Source organism: Camelus bactrianus, chromosome 9 (assembly GCF_048773025.1).
Source record: "Camelus bactrianus isolate YW-2024 breed Bactrian camel chromosome 9, ASM4877302v1, whole genome shotgun sequence".
NCBI classification, from domain to species: Eukaryota; Metazoa; Chordata; class Mammalia; order Artiodactyla; family Camelidae; genus Camelus; species Camelus bactrianus.
Window position 1 is genome coordinate 45,902,568 of NC_133547.1, and position 17,808 is coordinate 45,920,375.

The 17,808-nt window shown below is 47.5% G+C and overlaps 1 protein-coding gene across 3 annotated transcripts in view; it reads right to left on the bottom strand.

Moving 5' to 3' along the window:
• The window catches only part of IGSF3 (immunoglobulin superfamily member 3), a 97,042-nt gene that overhangs the window by 78,443 nt on the left and 791 nt on the right, over positions 1-17,808 (bottom strand). For all 3 annotated transcript variants that reach the window (XM_074370254.1, XM_074370252.1, XM_074370253.1), the window contains exon 2: positions 17,094-17,767. In XM_074370254.1, coding sequence (XP_074226355.1) covers positions 17,094-17,136 — 43 coding nt within the window. In that variant the 5' untranslated portion in view covers positions 17,137-17,767. The remainder of the gene's footprint in view (positions 1-17,093; positions 17,768-17,808) is intronic.

Sequence of the window (17,808 nt, forward strand, 5' to 3'; positions counted from 1 at the left end):
GCTGAAAGAAGCCTGCTTCCTACAAACAAGAACCAGGAGACAGGAAAAGGATTTGTATCCCGGAGGGCCCCACAGGGTCCTGCTCCATTTCAACAGCATAGACAAATATTGATGGCACCTCCACTTTGTGGAAAGTAAAGAAAAAAGAAAAACACCAACTCCCCATTAGACAGAGAAACAGTCCCTCCCTGCCTTTAAATTTCTCAAATGATTAAGACAAGCCCGAGTGGGCCCTGCTGGCCGTCACCGGGTCTGGAAGCGTTTCTTCTGAGTGTCTGTGGAGTCAAAGTTCTCAGTTAGAGGAGGAACAGGACACAGCAGCGAGCACGTTGGAGCAGGAGCGGTGCCGCACAAAGGCCCTGCCCTTGTGTCTAACTCGGCTTTGTTTAAAGCAAGATCAGATTCAGCACTGCACTTCTACTTGCTGCCTGACGAAAACCAGATGCCAGATGCCTCCCCGCGCAGCATCGGGGCCTCTGCCCTCAGGAAAACAACGTGAGCCAGGCAGGCAGCGGGAACACAGCGCTGAACAAAGGGGTGCGCGCCAAGGGCCGAGCGCCGCACTCCCGAGCCTTTAAGAAAAGGCACATGTTAAATCTTTTGAGATTAGGAAAGATGAAAAAGATGGGCTTCATACCTCATTCTCCAGTCTACTCTGGAGGTCTGGAATTTATTACTGAAGCTGCACCTTGAGCTGGGTGATTCAGCTGCTAAGCTGGTCACCAGTGGATACCAGCCACCAAAACACTGCCCTCTGCAAGCCACCTGACATTCCGGGGACCGGTGGGGAGAGCAGCTGTCTCCCTGGCGTGGTTCACAAACAGGGATCCCCTTCCCTGGACAGCTAAAGAGCCTTTGGGGTGGGGCTGGGGGTGGGAGGCCAGAGGTAAACCCAGCCTCCAAAAACACCAAGACCTGAGACAGAATAGAAGTCGGACAGCAAGCTCTAGCCCATTCAGCACAGACCTCCGAGCAAATCAAGTCAGAAGCTGGCAGAAAAGTTTAAACTGGAAAACCACATAGCACCCAGATCACACCAGTAGCAGTTTGCAGTGCCACCCGGTTAGAGCTCCAGACCTGGCTTCCAGGGTAAAGGTGGAGCAATCGAGTCCAGTGCTGGAAGGATGGCCCTCCTCCCCTTGCAGCCACACCCCTGGCCCCAAGGATGCCACGGCATGGGGGGAGGAAAGGAAGGAAAACTCGGCTCTTAGCTGCCTCGGCCAGGAGATGACACCTGTCACTTCCTCACCCACTGTCTCGGCTAACGTTTGTCACACAGCCCCAAAGAAACTGCAACAATTTGGAAAAGCATGTGCTTATCTGGTGAGCTGTTGTCTCTTCCACATCATCTTAAGTCCTGACCTCTCTTTCCCAAGGTCCAGCCCATATGTTCAAATGAATTCAAGGTCTCACTACTTAGAGCTTCCATCATTATCTCAAAATCCCAATGGCAAAAATCAGACAACATCTTCCTAAAATTGGTCCCCTCTTCCAAATTCCATGTCATTTCCCACGTCATCACGCTCAAACTCCTGCGATCATCTTCTAGATGCAAGATTCAACCAGCCCTTTTTTAAACAGTTATTTTTCCCTTACAATTTTCCCTTGATATCTTCCCCTATTTCCTACTGCTTTCAATTCAAATCTCACCACCAACTGTATTATTCCAGGAGCTCAAACTGGTCACCCAGCTTTTATTTTCTTCCCTTCCAGTCAGTCTGCTCCACGGCTGCCTCACCCTCCCTCCCAAGGTCCAAAGGTCCATTTTCTTAGATTCTTCCCTGCTCAAGCACCCACAACCTTCCCCACTGCGGAAATCAAGAGTCACCTTCTAAGCCTGCAATTTGTGGTGCCTGGAATCTGCCTGTGGAATTAGTCAGGACATAACCTCAGTGTTCTCTGCCAGGGCCACGTCCACTCCCGTCCCCACTGGTCTGTTCACGCCACCCGCTCCTCACTCTTCCGACGCAAATCCTAATCCTACCTCAGGACCCATTCCAAATACAATCTCCTCACTCGAACGTCTCCCGCCAACATGTTTAGCCTCTCTCCTTGCTGGCGCACCACAGGGCGAAGCACTGCCGCTGAATCACGTGCCGTTTCATGATAATCCACATTGTACTGGTTTATAAGAACAACCTCTATTTCTTGCTCCTTTGAGGGAGTGTCTAATACAGGCTGCTCTCAGCTATACGAAGTAGGAAATACTAATTGTCACCCGAAAAACTGGGTCCGCCTCTGGGTGGGCAGTGAGCCAAAAGGCGCAAGCCAAAGGTCAAGAGGAGGAGGGATTTCTTGCAGCAAATAAGGAGAGCCCTGGGGACCTCGCCATAAGCAACGTCTCTTCGACCAGCAAAATAGGGCAGTTTTAAGCTAAGGGTACATGCGCATTCAAGAAGGGGCTTAGGCGGTCCACACAGTCCAAGCTTCAGCTGAAGTCAACATCATCATCCCTTAGGTTCCAGCTAATCTGGCGGTTGAGCACTTCAGGCTACTCTCTACCATTCAAACTGAACGGGGAGTCTTTACAACTGATATATTATCTTTTCCATTGTTATTTCTCTTGCCTGATAACAGTCCTTGGTTCCTGCATTCTTTTGTCCCCTTAAGATCATTAATTACTAAGGATAAGCACGTGGCCAGGCTTAGATCCCAAAATGGCTTCTCTTATGTCAAGAAAGCCATGCTTGGTTCTCTTTCTCCAGGGACCCCCTACCCCACGGGCTTAAAATTCCACTGGCTGAAACAGTGAGGACAGAAAATGCGAGGCTGGTCTGCTCAGTCTTCAGTGGTTCTATCATCAAGGACCCTGATCCTTCCCGTCTTTTCCCCTCTGATGGCCTCAACAGATTTGTTTTCCTCATGATGACAAAGTAGCTGCCTCATTTCCAAGAATCTAACGGAAGGAGTTGGCCCTTCCGTGTTTCTTTTTAAGACAGAAGCTATCTTTCCCGGAATCACCCCTCCTCCCCCATGCCCAGCAGAATTCTCCTATCTTATTGGCCAAAATGGTGTCACACGCCTATACCTAGACTGTAGACCTCCGTGACTGGCTTAGATCAACCAGCTTTTACCCTGGAGCTAGAAGCAGGGTCATTTTTCCTTAAGTAGTGCTGGGGAGGTGTGGCATTCAAAACAAACCAGGGTTCTGCCAGCAAGAAGGGGGGAAAAAGTGGCTGTCATGCAGGTAACCAATAGTGTCTATCACAGAAAGGGCCCGGCTTCATGCATCTTTGTGTTTTCCTTCCCTTGCCACCCCCATCCTGTGCTGGCACAGGCAGATGCTCAACAAATAACGGTGGAATTGAGCAGAACTAGGAATTATCCTGTAGGCGTGAGAAAACAGTGAGCATTGTAATAGAGCGGTACAATTGGACATTTGTGCATAGAAACTGGAAAGGGGGCCATGAAATCCAAACAGATGCAAAAAAAGTACTTCGCAGAGGAGGTAGGGAATTTCTGATCCAAACCCTAGGCTGGGCCTGACTCCCAGTTCCACAGACAGAGAGCAGGCCCCGGGCCAGAGGGCTGGGCCTCTCCCAGCTGGGCCTTCTCCTCATTTCAACCCTAGCCTCCGATGGGCCAGGGGTCTACAACCAGCCCCGAGCTCGAGCCTGTCAGGCATAAAGGAGGCTCCAAGTGAGGCCTGCCAGCACCCAGCTGGTCACTGAGCGCATCATGGGCCTCACAGATCCGTTAACAGTGAGCTCGGAGCACAGGAGGGCTGGGCTGTGGAAGCAAGAGCTCCCTTCCCTCAGGAGCAGAGGCAGCTCCTTCAGCTGCCTCATAGGTCTCTCTGCCCTCTTCCCTCCACGGGCCACCCTGCTCCTAACTTCTCCCCTCTGCTCAGCTTTCCATCACACTCCCAGATTCTCCAGCCTACAAACAGCACTCCAGACCCCAAAGGCACAGGCCTACACCCTTGGCTGCGAAATGAACCAAGAACTGTATAGAAAAAACTGAACAGAAGGCTCTGAAGTCCCACAGACGCCCTACGTCCCCATCATAGGGCCACGAGCTTTTAGCTTTTGGGACTTTTGGGGTTCCTTTTCAAATATCGTAGCCGGCATTTCGTTGGCTCAAGAAAACGGGGTTGAATGCAACCACTCTAAGAACTCACTGATGACGACAAGCATTCAACACTCAAGACGTATCTGACTGAGCGACTATTAGGCTGAACCACATGATATTGCTGATATCCGAACCTTTTTTGACCTACAAACACAGCAACATTACGCAGTTCAACTTAACATTCACCTGCGCCAGGCAACAGGCTAAGGAGGGGCTTGGGACCTGGCCAACTACACAGCCATAATCCCTGTCCTGGTGGAACGTACAGTCTAGTGCATTAAATCATTAATTAAAAGGTAATCTCAGTTTTAAAAAAAAAGGAAAAAGAGTAATACACAGTCTAGCTTCGCCACTATCATTGACTGTATGTATATTTATTTGTTTGCTGCTTGAATTCTTTGCTAGCCCGTAAACCACACCAGGATGATGGCTGTGTCCCCCCACATAACACACACATACCTGTTAAACTTACTAATTCACATCACAGTAGACAAGTGCAGGTTTGTAGAAGCAATTGGCAAAGTGATCTAACCAATCTTGGGAGGTACCGATCAGGGACCTCACTAACTTGGAATTTCTCATATTGCTGATAAGGCTGAATTAGCTCCTCACAAAACAGGTCTTTATACCACATATAAACTATCAGCAGCATACAGGCATGGGGTTTCACAGGGACTATTTGAAATACTTAAGAGAACAAACTGTTCTCCAGCACAATCTACTATTTCAGAAACGCCATTTACATAAACAATCGGTACGCTAATTGCAAATCATTCTTATTTCTCTCCTAAAGCAGGATCCCCCAAGGACCTTTATTAGGCCTTCTATTAGCCCAGTTTGAGTTACAGTATTTACTTAAAAGTACTAACAGTGAAGTTCTTGAGAAATATTTCGTAACTCAGACATTTTACTAATTCAAACTAATCCTCATTAGTCTACACTGTCAGTGATTTCACTGTCCTATTAAGAGAAAGTACAGAAAGGCTGCACTTAGAGTAACAGTCACCGAATTCTTTTGCAGGACACGTCTGGTAGCAAGAGCTAGTGCCAACATCAGAAAGCGGGTGGAAAAAAAAATAATAAAGAAATGACCATTTGAAGAGCAGCAGGAATCCAGTTCAATCCAATAAACGACACATTTACCAAGCCACATTCAAATTACAAGCAAAGTACATGAAAACTTTAGATCCAGCGCCCCTGATCTTTTGATAGAATTTAGTGAAAAATGTCCGTGAACACCACTAACCAGCAAGCCTCTTATCTATTCTGCAGCATCTCTGTGAGAGACAGCCCTGGACACACTGCACAGTCGTCAGTGAGCTCGGCCAGCATCTTCACGCGTGCTCGGCCTGTCACTGTTCGCTGTACCAGCACAGATATTTAGTAAAACACTGGTCACATTCACAGATCGTCTTGAACTCTCCTGACATGGCAAATGCTCAGCAGGCCCTGTCCCCATGCCAAAGGCAAACAAAAGCCTGTCGCCAGCATGGAGGACACCCGGTCTCTCCAAGGAATGCCAAAGTCCTTGTCCAGCCTCCTTTGCAGAACCTCACCCGTCTCCGGGATGCAGGCAGGATGATCGGGGGCTAGCGGAGATTACGCTGTGAATGTCTTAAGAGATTAGTTACTTAAAATCCTCCACATGACTTCAGTCATCCGCGTTACAGATGACAGAGGGAAAGCCTACTTGATTAAAGCTGCAAGCCTCTACATTTGAAAAAGGGAAAATATGCAGAAGAAAACAAGAGTCAGATTACTGATGGGCACAGCACCAGCTCCAGGACATCAGGGGCTGCTGAATAAATTATGACCAGGAAGCACATTCAGTAGTCACAGACCCCGCCGCCCTTGCCGCCCTCAGTTACTTACTTTCCCTCAAAGCACAGACTGAATCTGGCCCTGTCCTCAAACACGGCCTGGCTCTCCCTAAATTCCAAATATGGGAAATTACAGCTCTTCTGTGGTGGGGTAAGAGTGGGAAGGCCAATGTTTGTACTGTGTAACGTTTTAATTAAAACAAAGACGACGTACCCCAGAGTCTCTCTTCTGCTGGGAGAGATTTCCAGGCCTCCTTCCACGCTCTCCCCACTCAGGCCACCAGTCTTTTCCTCACTTGCAGCCTAATTCTCCTTTAAAATAAGGAGATCATGCATAAGATCTGCAAAGAATCTTCTAAAATAGATTCAAGTCTAGAGGCACATCAGTTTTCAATCTAGTTTCTCCCTTCTGGAAGTCCAGTGCTGGGGGCTGGGCGGAGGGGTGGACTGGATTTGAATACACTCGCGGGAGAGAAAGAGGCCACGGATGCTGCTTCTCCCAGCCGAGAGGTGCGGGGCCACCCAGCTAAAAGCCATCACCCATCCTGATGGAGGGAAGGAGAAAGACCCGGGCTGGAGCTCCGACGTGATCTTGCTTTTTTGTAATGCAACACCAGGACACAGACTGCAAAACTGTTCCGCCAGCTACCTCTCTGGAGTGAAACATCAGAAGACCTTAAGAGACTGCTTAGCAAATCATCTCTAAACAGTGTCACTGAGGGTTGTCTGGTTTGGGGATGAGCCGAGGACAAATCTATCTGCGCAATCACTCCTCTAACAAACTAACAGATGTGTCCACCTGTGAAGCAGAATCTCCAAGAGACCACCCGTCTCCAAACCACTCCAAACACAAAACCACTACAGAACAAAACCGATGAGGAAAACCAGAAAGGCCTCGGAGCAGAGCTGCTTGTGGGGAGGAGGATGGTCCTCTGCACAGGCTCCGGGGAGAAGCCGCCACCTACTCTGAGGCCAAGACAATTTCTATCAGGCACAGTTTACAACCTACCTGGGATGTGCAGACTTAGGAGATGCAGGGGAGTGGGGAGAAACACCAGGGACAAGTGAGAGGAGCACAGATCAGTGCTTCCCAGGCTTAACCCCAGGTCAGGGGAGGGCACTCAGCAAGGCGCAGTCCTGGAAGAGTCTCCCCTCACCCCTGCACCGCCCCCACCTCTCTAGCTGAGCTGGCAGAGCAGCTTCCGGGGAAACAGGTCCAACAGTGTTGACAGCCCTGGGCTACCCCCACAGCCTCCCGTCCCTGGGCTCTGGGGAGGAGTCAAGGGACGCCTAGTACAAGGTGTGGGAGACAACCAACCTTAGCACCACCTCGTCCCCAGCATGGGGGTCCTCGGGAGAAAGCTCGGTAGGGATGCTGCCTCCTGTCTGATGGGAAAGTACGTGACTGTTCCATTTCTCTTTTGTTCTGACTTCCTAGAAATTCAAAGCTGAGTGTGAAAGTCCCAATTCCCATACAATATCCCCAACAGCTAAGAAGGACATTCCACATATTCAGGACGCATATCCAGCACATTTGCATATTTTCAAAAGAAAGAATTTGCCCTACCTCTCCCCAGCCCCAATCTCCCGCCATTCAGTATCCATCTCTTACTCCTAAAGGGCCCTTTATCACGGCTGCCCAAGAAGAGTTGAGAACAAAACAGGAAGAGAAGATTTAAGTAATAGCAAGAACAAAGACCTACCTTAGGAATAGAAAAGAGCTCCCCAAGGTCAAGAGTGTTTTTAATTAATCTTTCTATTTGTTAAAGATGAAAAATACGTATCGAGTGACTACTTAAAAAGTTCATCGTGATTTTACATTTTAGTTCTTGGTATTTGAGATAACAGAACATTGAGAGCTTGTGGCGGGCACTCAAATATTTGTTGAAGGAAGGAGCGGATGAAAAGTCTTTTCAGGAAAGCACTGAAGAGCGGTTTCGGGATAGGTGGTAGCAGGTCAAATCCTGATGCTTAAGAAGGGTTGGCTGTGATAGATGGATCCAACAACCATCCCTCCAAAATAGCAACGATTTTAAAAATCGGGTCCAAAGGTGAACCGTCCAAGAAACTTGCTTTTGCTCCTGGGGCTTTAAAGAAAGTCAGACCAGTGAACCTGAGAAGTAACCCAACACTTTGAAATGATAATCTTTTTACAGCAATAGCTGCTCCTGCAGGGCTAAAGAAAAAAACGTTCTCTTCTTTTGCGTTAAGGTCCTGAATGTCTGGTAGCCAATAACCTTAAAGGTTACTCTAGTCCAGTTCATTCTAAATGAAAGAACCATTTGGGAGTTGACACTGCAGGAAAATTTCTCACTTTTTTCCTACTCTATGAACAAATAAGAACAGCTGATTGAAATGGACACAGAATCCAGTATTCACAAGTGTCCTCTTAAAAGTTGTAAATAGGCTTCATTTTAATTCAACGTAATTTCAAAATTATAATTAAGATAGTCAATAAAACATGTGTGTGCTTAATTTGCTACATTTATGTATTTCTGGAGAAAATATTCAGAATAAACAAGTCAATTATTTTTATTAAACACCTTAAAAGTCAAGGATAGTGTTTTTGTTATGACTCTTGCTCTTGATTCAGCAAGACACAGACTCCGTTACACAGCTACAGAACGAGGCTCGCTACTCCCCAATGATTTCACAAATTACAGCTTCAACTAGCTATAAAATAGCCAAATCAGTTCTGATACGGCCATAAAATTAAGACTGAAAAAAAGTGGCATAAATCACCCCTTTAAAACCAGGTTGTTGAACAATATGTTCTGTATGATGCCATTTATGTCAAAAAGCCTATATTTGTGTGTGTGCATAGAAATTATAAAAAAACAGCCTGGAAGAACATAGTGTGTCAAACTGTAAAGAACATATTTCAGACTCAGTAAAGGGCACGAGACAGAGAGGGGAAATTTCACATTTTACTTTCTGTCTCTACTGTTTGGGTTTTTACAACAGAACGATTAATATTCACATGTCACTTCCGTCCAAAAATTAAAATTAAAAAAAAGGCAAAGAAATATGAGCTATGTTGTGAAACTCAAACCAAGAGCTCATCACCTTTCTTTTATATAGCACTCTACCCTGAAGCACTTTATTTGCTGTTTTAAATTATGACTTAAATCTTCAGTTGAAAATCGAGATTTAACTGATGGGGGTGTTACCTCTAAGAGGTTATGAAATTTCATTCTCTGGAAGTCTTTAGGTGGGGAGGGAAGAGCGGGCAGGGGAGCAGGTTGTACCTGGCCAAGACAGGGAAGTGTGGTTTGCCCTGCAGCACTGGATGGTTACTCACACACAGGCCTCCTGTTCGTCCTCCTCCTAAAAGTCCTTCCTAGGAAAGTCAAATCAAGGTTGCCAACGCAACCAAATAATGGGCAAACATCTCCTAGGTAAGTTACCCAAGCTCCTTAAGGCTCTCAAAGTAACACTTGGGGTGGGGAAGCTGGCCACCTTACAGGTTTCAAAAACACCTAGCAAGGACAGCATTTCCCCTGAGCTGCAGGTACAGGGCTAAGGGCTAAGGTACCTAATGGGTCAGGCTACGTGTGCCCTTTGGTCTCTGGCAACCCAGAGCACCAGAGTACATTTGCTTTAGAGCTGGACTGTATCACTGTGAGGGATCACACTGGTTATCACGTAAGAAAAAGAGAGTAACACTACTTAGTAAATGCTGCCTGTCTGGGAGACAGAAGATTTCAAATGTGTGGGGCTCCTGGAGGAAGGGGAGTTCATACTAAAAGGGGTCCCTGAGAAGGAGTCAGCAGCCCATCTCATGATACGGCTCCGTTACCCACACAACATGAGCAGGACCCAGTGCCTGAGAAGGTGATTGCAGAGTTCACCACGGAAAAGCAGGAGAGGATTGTCCTCCAGGGTCTCCGAAAATGGGTGTTACAAACAAAAGCAAAATTAAATACACAAAAATAACGCCAGTGAAGGCAATCCTGACTATATTCCACTACATCAAAGAATCATAATGGGAAAGAACACGCAGATAGGGTCAGATTTCTTCCCACTGTTTTAATAAAGGGAAGGTCTGAGGACCTGATAATTGATGGGAAGGGGTCCCCAACAAGAAGACTGGACACCAATCTCTCTAAGTTCACAGTGTTGTTAGAGGGTCTTTGTTCTGATGATTTGGGGGGAGGGTTTATTTATGTATTTTTAAATTATTAGTATTTTTTTTTTTTAAGTGGAGGTACTAGGATTGGGGCTGAATCCAGGACCTCGTGCATGCTAAGCACGCGCTCTACCACTGAGCTACACCCTTCCCCTGACAATGTTCTGATGGACACACAAAATCTCTTCCTTTGGAACAGAAACAGTTCCCCATCACTTCCACTCTGGACCCCCACCTCAGTAATGCCCCTGGCCACTTCTCCCAGTCGTCCTCCAGGATAGCCACCTACACCTCTCTGGTATCTTCCATCTGTCTCCAGCCCAAATACCTAGACCTCACACCAACCAACCACTCCATTTCTTCCCACCAGCACTTTTAGGGTCCTGGCCCACTGACACTCAGGCTTCTCCATCCCTGTAGAAGTCTTCTCAAAGCAGCATCTTGTACCCAGGTGTCCTCCACCACCTTATTCTACCATGACCTCACTCTCCTATTACTTAAAAAATGCCTAAAATTCCAGCCAGTCCAGAAGGCCTTTCCAGATTGACCATTGAGAGATACTCCAGTCCCATCCCTCTCCTGGACAGAGAATTTCCCTCACTCTTCCTGCTAAGCCAAAAACAGGAACGAACTTGCCTGACCTCTCCTTCCCCAAGGAGACACCTGTCCTCAGAGAGCACGTAGTATATCCCTGTCTCTCTGTCCACTTGCACCGTGATATACCATTTGTTTTACCCCGGGCCTTAGTTTATCATCTCCTAGAGGGCAGAAACGGGGTTGTGTTCAGCAAAGCCTGATCACCTGGATGAGGGTAATAGGGTATTCGGGTGAATTTCATTAGAGGGTTAATAGAGGGTTAGGCAGAAACTTTGCTTCAACTCTCATTATTATAAAGCCCATTATAAAGCTTTTAAAATACATCTGACCACTTCCCAGCCTGGGCAGACTTAATATAATTTAATCTTTGATTCAGAGTCTTGCAGTGCCTCCAGGCCCATCACTCTCCTCTGCTACTGTAATTACAGATGCGGAAGATGTAGAGACTGGGCTGATGGTGGCCTGGAAGACAATTTCTAGAATCAATCCTTGCTACTACATCTTGTTATTTCCACCTTTCTGAATGTGGAGTTCAGAAATAAAGACAAACTCTCATTTAATTGAGATTCCAGTTAAGGGAGGCCCACCACCATGGTCTTTGTAAAGTGCCTGCCACCATCCATGGCCCATAATTAGTCACTTAATAAAGGGTTCTTGATGAGGGAATTTGGCAACATGTGATTTTCTCCAAATATAAGCTTGATTTTGATGCAACTACTTATTTCTTTGACAATCAGGGGCATTCACAAGCAGGTGTCCTAAATTTCCTTAAATTAAAATCCAACCCTTTACGAGGAATAGCTGTGCTCACTTTGAAGCAGCAAAGAAACAGGTGTCCAATCACAGCAAATGAGACACTCCCAAAGGAACCTAAAAATATTAATCAAGGAGCCATAATTCAAGATGCACAAGGCCAGGAACCATGGGAGGCCAGTAACTGAAGCCAATTCATCCAGTACGTCGGCAAGGGCTCAGTGGAAGTGGTCCGCCTGGGCTAAAGGGTCCTCAGTCCAAATCCCAAACTCATTACGGTCCACAAGTTCTCTGTGTCAGGCATCATCCCACATCAATTGGTCCCTAAAACCACTGACAGTCATTTTTCCAATCCCCAAAGGGCCACTCTGCCACCTCTATGACTGCTGACTCCTCTGCATAAGAACGCCTTCCCCATCTAAACCCCGCCCATCTTTGAAAGCCCAGCCCAGTCCTCACCACAGTGTCTTTCCTAACAACCAATGATTACACTGAACTTTACTTTGAACTTCACAGGGGACCGTAGACAGAATTCTGAATGTATGTGAACTCAAATGGGGAAAAGAAAAATTACATTTTTATTTTCACTAACCTGATGTAGGCAAGCATCGTGGTAATGTTTCCAGGACCTGTGACTCTGTCACAATAGAAATCACACATATTTTTGTATCACACCACAGTTGATGCAGATACCACAAAATATCATTTTCACCCTTCACTACACCAAAATTATATAACTGTTCAACCTCCTGTTTGATCTTGTTATTTAATGTGTTATTAAAGAAGCATACTGCTAAGTCATAAATTTGTTTAATATTTTGATGGCAGTATTTCAATATAATTGATTTTCTTTGTCATCCTGTGTATTTTTATCTATGCATTTGAGAATGTTATCCTAAGAAGGGGTCCACAGACTTCACCAGACTGCAAAAAGGATCCATGGCACAGCAAAGGTTAAGAGCCCCTGCTTGGTGGAGTAAAACTGTAAGCTCTAAAGCCAGACAAAATTGGATTCAAATCCAGGCTCTGCCAATTTCTAGCTCTCTTCCTTTGAGCAAAATGATTTAAACTCCCTGAGCCTTAAATTTTCTCATCTTGATCAAGGGAGCCAATAAAAGAAACAAAACCTACCTTGTGAAGCCATTCATTCATTGAAAAATTAACTGAACACCTATTTTGTGCCAGGCACAAGGCTCAGCTCTCTGGCTACAATACAAACGTGACAGAGATGGCCCCTAAGCCTTCATACAGGTCATGCTATATGATATAAAGGGTGTAGCAGTGACTGGCACATAAACAGCCCATAAACACTATATAGCACTATCTTCCAACAAGGCTTCTGAGTGGCTGGGGACTGGGCCTCATACTCAGAGTGGGCAATTCGTTAGATTTAAACAAACGCAGGATTTGAGCTAAATGTCCTGCCTTCCAAACTATTCTGCACTTACTAATTTTGTGACTGTGCCAGAGAGCATTAGCTGTCCCCCCAAAATCTGCTCTCTCCTTCTCCTACAATAATAGAACCTCAGTTTTTGGCTGGACACTTAGAATTAAGGATGATTTTTCCCAGCCTCCCTTGCAGCAAAGTAGAGTCACGTGATCAAGTTCTAACAAATGAGGATGTCAGCAGAAGGGATGTGTGCAATTGCAGGCAGTGTCCTTAAGAAGGCGTGCCCTTCACCAACCCGTTCCTCCTCCCTATGGTTGAGGCAAGCACAGCCATGCTGGACCATGAGATGACCTTGGGAGTGGAGGCATGCACAGGGAACAAGATAGAAGGAGCCTGGGTTCCTACCCCTGTGGAGCATCATTTCAAGCTGGTACAGTCATCTGCCTCAGGCAAGTTGCTTAACTTCCCTGGACCTCAACATCCCCATCTACAAAAAGATGCTAATATAAGGTATCCACCTGGCAAGGTTGTTTGAGGACCTAATGAGATAGGACTTGCTTCATGGTAAAGGCTAGAGTTATAAAAGGTGGTAGCACTACTGTTCTTCTCTTGCTGCAATGAAAAAGTTAGGGGATTGGGACACCTTAATGCAGCCTTGGGTGCCCACAGGTGGCTCAATGATTCACACAGCTGAAAGGCATCTTAGCTAGACTAGTCCTGACAAGAACACCCTTCTCCAGCACCCTTGTCAAATGGTCCCCAGGAAAGGAAAGGGCCCTGCCTCTGGTGCAACTGTTTGGGACAGTGGTGTCCGTTCATCCAAAAATCACGATCCTCAAACTTTTCCATCAGAACCCTTCCTCCAGGTGCCCCCAGCCACTTCGCTTCTCTCCTTTGCCTCCTCCTTCTCCTCTGCCTTTGATCACCCCAGCCCTGCCTCTGAGCTCACTCCCACCAGAACATCAAAGTTCCTTTCGATCTCTTTTGGAAGCACCCTCTGGCTTCTCCCCTAAGAAGCCTTCCCAAACTCCCGGGAGGTAAGTGATTGCTTCCTCAGTACCATCCTATTCAAACAAGAGGCTTTTCAAACTCTAGAAATGAAATTCTCTCCCACGGGAGAAGAACACAAATGACCAGGAGCCGTGTACCAGTTCTCTGTGTTGATCCAGGGATGTCCCAATCTCCTACCTGTTTCATTGCTAACACTTCTGAAGCTATTTTGTCTTATTGGCAACATCAGTCTATGTTGGTCGAGGAGGTATAACTCTTCCCGGGTGTACAAAATCAAAATTTGCTTTATGCGCCTAAAGCTTCTATTAATCTTTCCTGATTATTCCCACCCTGTTCTTGCAGACACAAATCCTATTCTGTCTCTCCCACATGGTTGTCAGCTTTCCATGTCTCCGGCAGTCACCCAGGCTGCTCCCAGGCACAGGCACCCTCTCCTCATCCCCCTGCTTCATACTCAGGCCACATCCACACCAGCCGCTACTCCCTCTCAAGTACTGCCCCTCTGCCTCCCCCCGCTCTCCACAGTGGGGACTTTACTACCCTCATGGCTCAACCTGGCCCACACCTAGGATGGCTTTAGAACTGGAAAGAGGGTGGCCTTGGCAGCCAATGGATCCCTAGATGGGTGGGGCACCCAGAGCTGCAACAAGAAGAAACAAGACACAGTGGTCAAGAGGGCAGGAATTGGTACCCAGACAGGCAGAAAAGGAGGAACATGACCCAAATTCTAGACGTAGGCAAAGGAAGGGGACAGAAAGTCCAGGGCTAATGATGTCATGTTAAGGGAGTCACAGCCTCTTGGAGATTTACCCTGTATACCCCTCACCTTCAGTCACAGGGTTTTCTAACTCCAATTCCCATTTTCGGAAGCTGGGAGCACCAGTATCAGTCTTGCCTTACAGAGCACTTAGCCTGATCCTACTTTTGACAAACCAAATTTTATTCCGAGTGTGTGACCCACAGAGGCACAAAACCCTGGGAGTCTTTGCTGTTTTAAATTCCTATTACACATTCCTTTTCATTACACAGCAAGAATGCTGCTGCATGAATCAGACCACACCAGACTGCCAGCAGAGAGCAAGACCCCAACACGGGTTTGGTTCCCTCCCTGAAGACCTTCTGGTCTCCAAGGTTAAGCAAGTGGTACCAAGGCCCCCTCCCCACCATGCTGGGAGTCATCAAGTGATGAGAAAAGATGACAGTTCACCAGTGGGGCTCGAAGCACCAGGCATGTCCCCAGTTCTAAACCTTCCCACTCTCACCCACATTGGGTCTTCGGCCACTGTTCCCCTTCAGTGCCACCGTGACACTCACTTTCCTCCATGGCACCTGTTTATACTTGAGGCTGGGAGCGAAGGCGGGATAACAGAGCCCAGGGAGAGGGCCCAAGCTCCACTCCATAGGGGGGCCCAGAGGGTGGACAGCAGGGGTACCAGCGGGCAGCCTCACATTTCTGGAGCAGCCAGAAGAAACAAAAGGCACAAATGTCACATTTCCTTGTTTTCCCATTGGTGGTTCCTTCTCCTGCCCTGGGCCCCACCCTACGACTCAGCTCAGTCCTCTTTCCAGCCTTAGCCACACCACCCAGCCCATACCCAAGCCTCCTGGAGGGCCTTCCTTGTTTGTCCTTTTGAATCCACATGAATCACTAATTACTGATTTAAACCCAGACACTAAGTGAATGACAAATACCAATACAATATTTAGGACTGGCAAACAGAGAGCTACCTGCCTTTCTGGCTCTGCCTGAGCACAAAGGAGACAGGGAGACGTAGAATCCTAACCCACACCTGGGCAGAACATTGACTGAACTTGCTGCCAGACTGGATGTCCGTGTGAGTGGTGGGGAGGGGAGGGCTGGCAGTGATGAACTCACACACTCTCTCTAACTCACTACACAGTGGAGTTACCTAGCAGAGATAAGAGACTGTTGCCTGGCTCATCTTCTGGAAGATTCTGGTTTAATTAGCCTAGGATTGCTGCCTGAGCACTGGGGTTTTTAATGCTCCCCCAGTGATTCCAACATGCACCCAAGTTTGAGAATGACTGATGGACATTTATCCTGTGTTCCAGACACTTTACAAAGTCGTCAGGACCTTTAGAACACCTTATAGCCTTGAATTGCAAAGTAAGCCTGTAGAGCTATCATTGCATTTTACTGAGGTTCAGGTGTCAATCATGGTGAGGCTCAGATTCAAACTCAGGCTCCTCAACTCCAAAGTCCACTCTCTTTCCACCCATTTGTAAACTCTTGCAAGGGCAAAGACAATGTGTGAAAGCAATCTCCACTGCCAGCAGGTCACAAATAAATTCCATAAATGCTAGACACCTAGATCTGGAAATATATGCAAACACCGCAGGCAGGAGTGATGACCTCTTCTGAACGCAGGGGCCCGAGCGCTACCAAGGGGGCAGGGGGTGTGCTCCTGTGTGAGGTCTAAGGCGAAGGAGAGAGATGATGCATCAGATCCTGGCCGGGGAGCTTATCCTAGACCCAAGAAGAGTCCCAAGGTACCATATTGAAGACGGCACTCAGTGGCATGGGAAGTATTGTTGAATCTGAGAATGAACAAGTGTTGGGCAAACGGGTGCCTCTTCAATGGGAGAGAATCCTTAAGAGAGGTGTCAATGGCCATCTTGCAGGCCACAGTTTCTCCGTCCAACTCTAAGCATTGTGACCTTCTGTGGGGGCACACAAACCCCACCTAGCACAACCCTCAATTCCTCCAGTCTCTCTTCCTTCCAGAACTATGATCTGAGCCTCCTGGGCAAGGGGACACATGACTAGACCCTCAAACATTTGTAGTCTACAGATCACTTGGGTCGGGCAAAGCATCCCCCTCAACCCCTCTTCCACCTGCGCCCACTTCCCCCTCAAAAAAAAAAAAAAAAATAGCACCGTCTTTATCACCAAACCAACTTTCCGACAGGGTGGGAATAATGTCATCACTTTGGATTAGAAATTAACGTGGACCAAGAAAGAAGTGAAGACACTGAAGCACCATGTTTATAAAATACCAGAAACCAGCCCAAGGTCCACTCGTAGTCCCTAAGCTGCTGTAGACAGGGAGCCTGACCCCGAGGCCCCGGACAAACACTAAGGACAGCAAATGTCCCTTCTTAAAGACAACAAACAGTATGCTACTGTCCCTCCTGGGTCAGAAACGGGGCTCTGGGTACTCTACGCCAACCCATGACACACACTGCCGCCTCCCAGCGTCCCCTAAAGCCGAGTGTTGCTGGAATGAGCCACAAGGAATTACAGGAGCCAACAGCAGGTTAAACTTTCACATCGATCGCACTGATAAGCAGCGCCACTTACCCAGCACAGCCAGACAGCTCAGCACCGGGAAAAAGCACTTCATGTCGGCAGCCGAGAGGAGACACAACACAGGCCGCTTCCTCTTCTCCCAGCACTTAATCGCTCATTTCTGGCAATTCACTGATAGCTCCAGAGGGCAGTTTTGGAAACAGAAGTTAATTCAGTAACGGAGCACCAGTTAAAGAGCCGAGCTCAGCAGGAGGGGGTGGGGGGACGGGCGGCGGGGGGCAAGTCTTACACTCCCCTATGATAAAGGAAGGGTCCAGAACAATTCGGAAGGCGCTCTAGGCTCCTGCCACATCCTCGGTCTGGCGGTCTCCACTGGAATTGTAGATTGCGGTGGATTAATTCTCCAGGAAAAGGAAAAAAGCGTCTGAGAAAATCCTTTCATCCACTGATTATACAGAAATGTCCTTGGCTTCTCAGTGAAGGTGTCTGTAATCTCCCTCATTCGGAGTCCCCCAAACGGAACAGGGCAGGTTTTGTCAAAACCTTTGACAGCCAAATCTCCCAGGCTGGCGTCGACTGCTGGGGGTCTCTTCATCAAAAAGTCCGTCTGGGTCCATGATGGTGGGACACGGGGCTGTCACCTGCCCCAGACCTGTCCGCAACACACGAAGCAAGTCTGCGTTCGCTGGGCACCCCTGAAGCAGTCCCACAATGCCAGCGGATTTCTAAAACAAACACAACAGAGATTTATCAAAGGCAAACACGG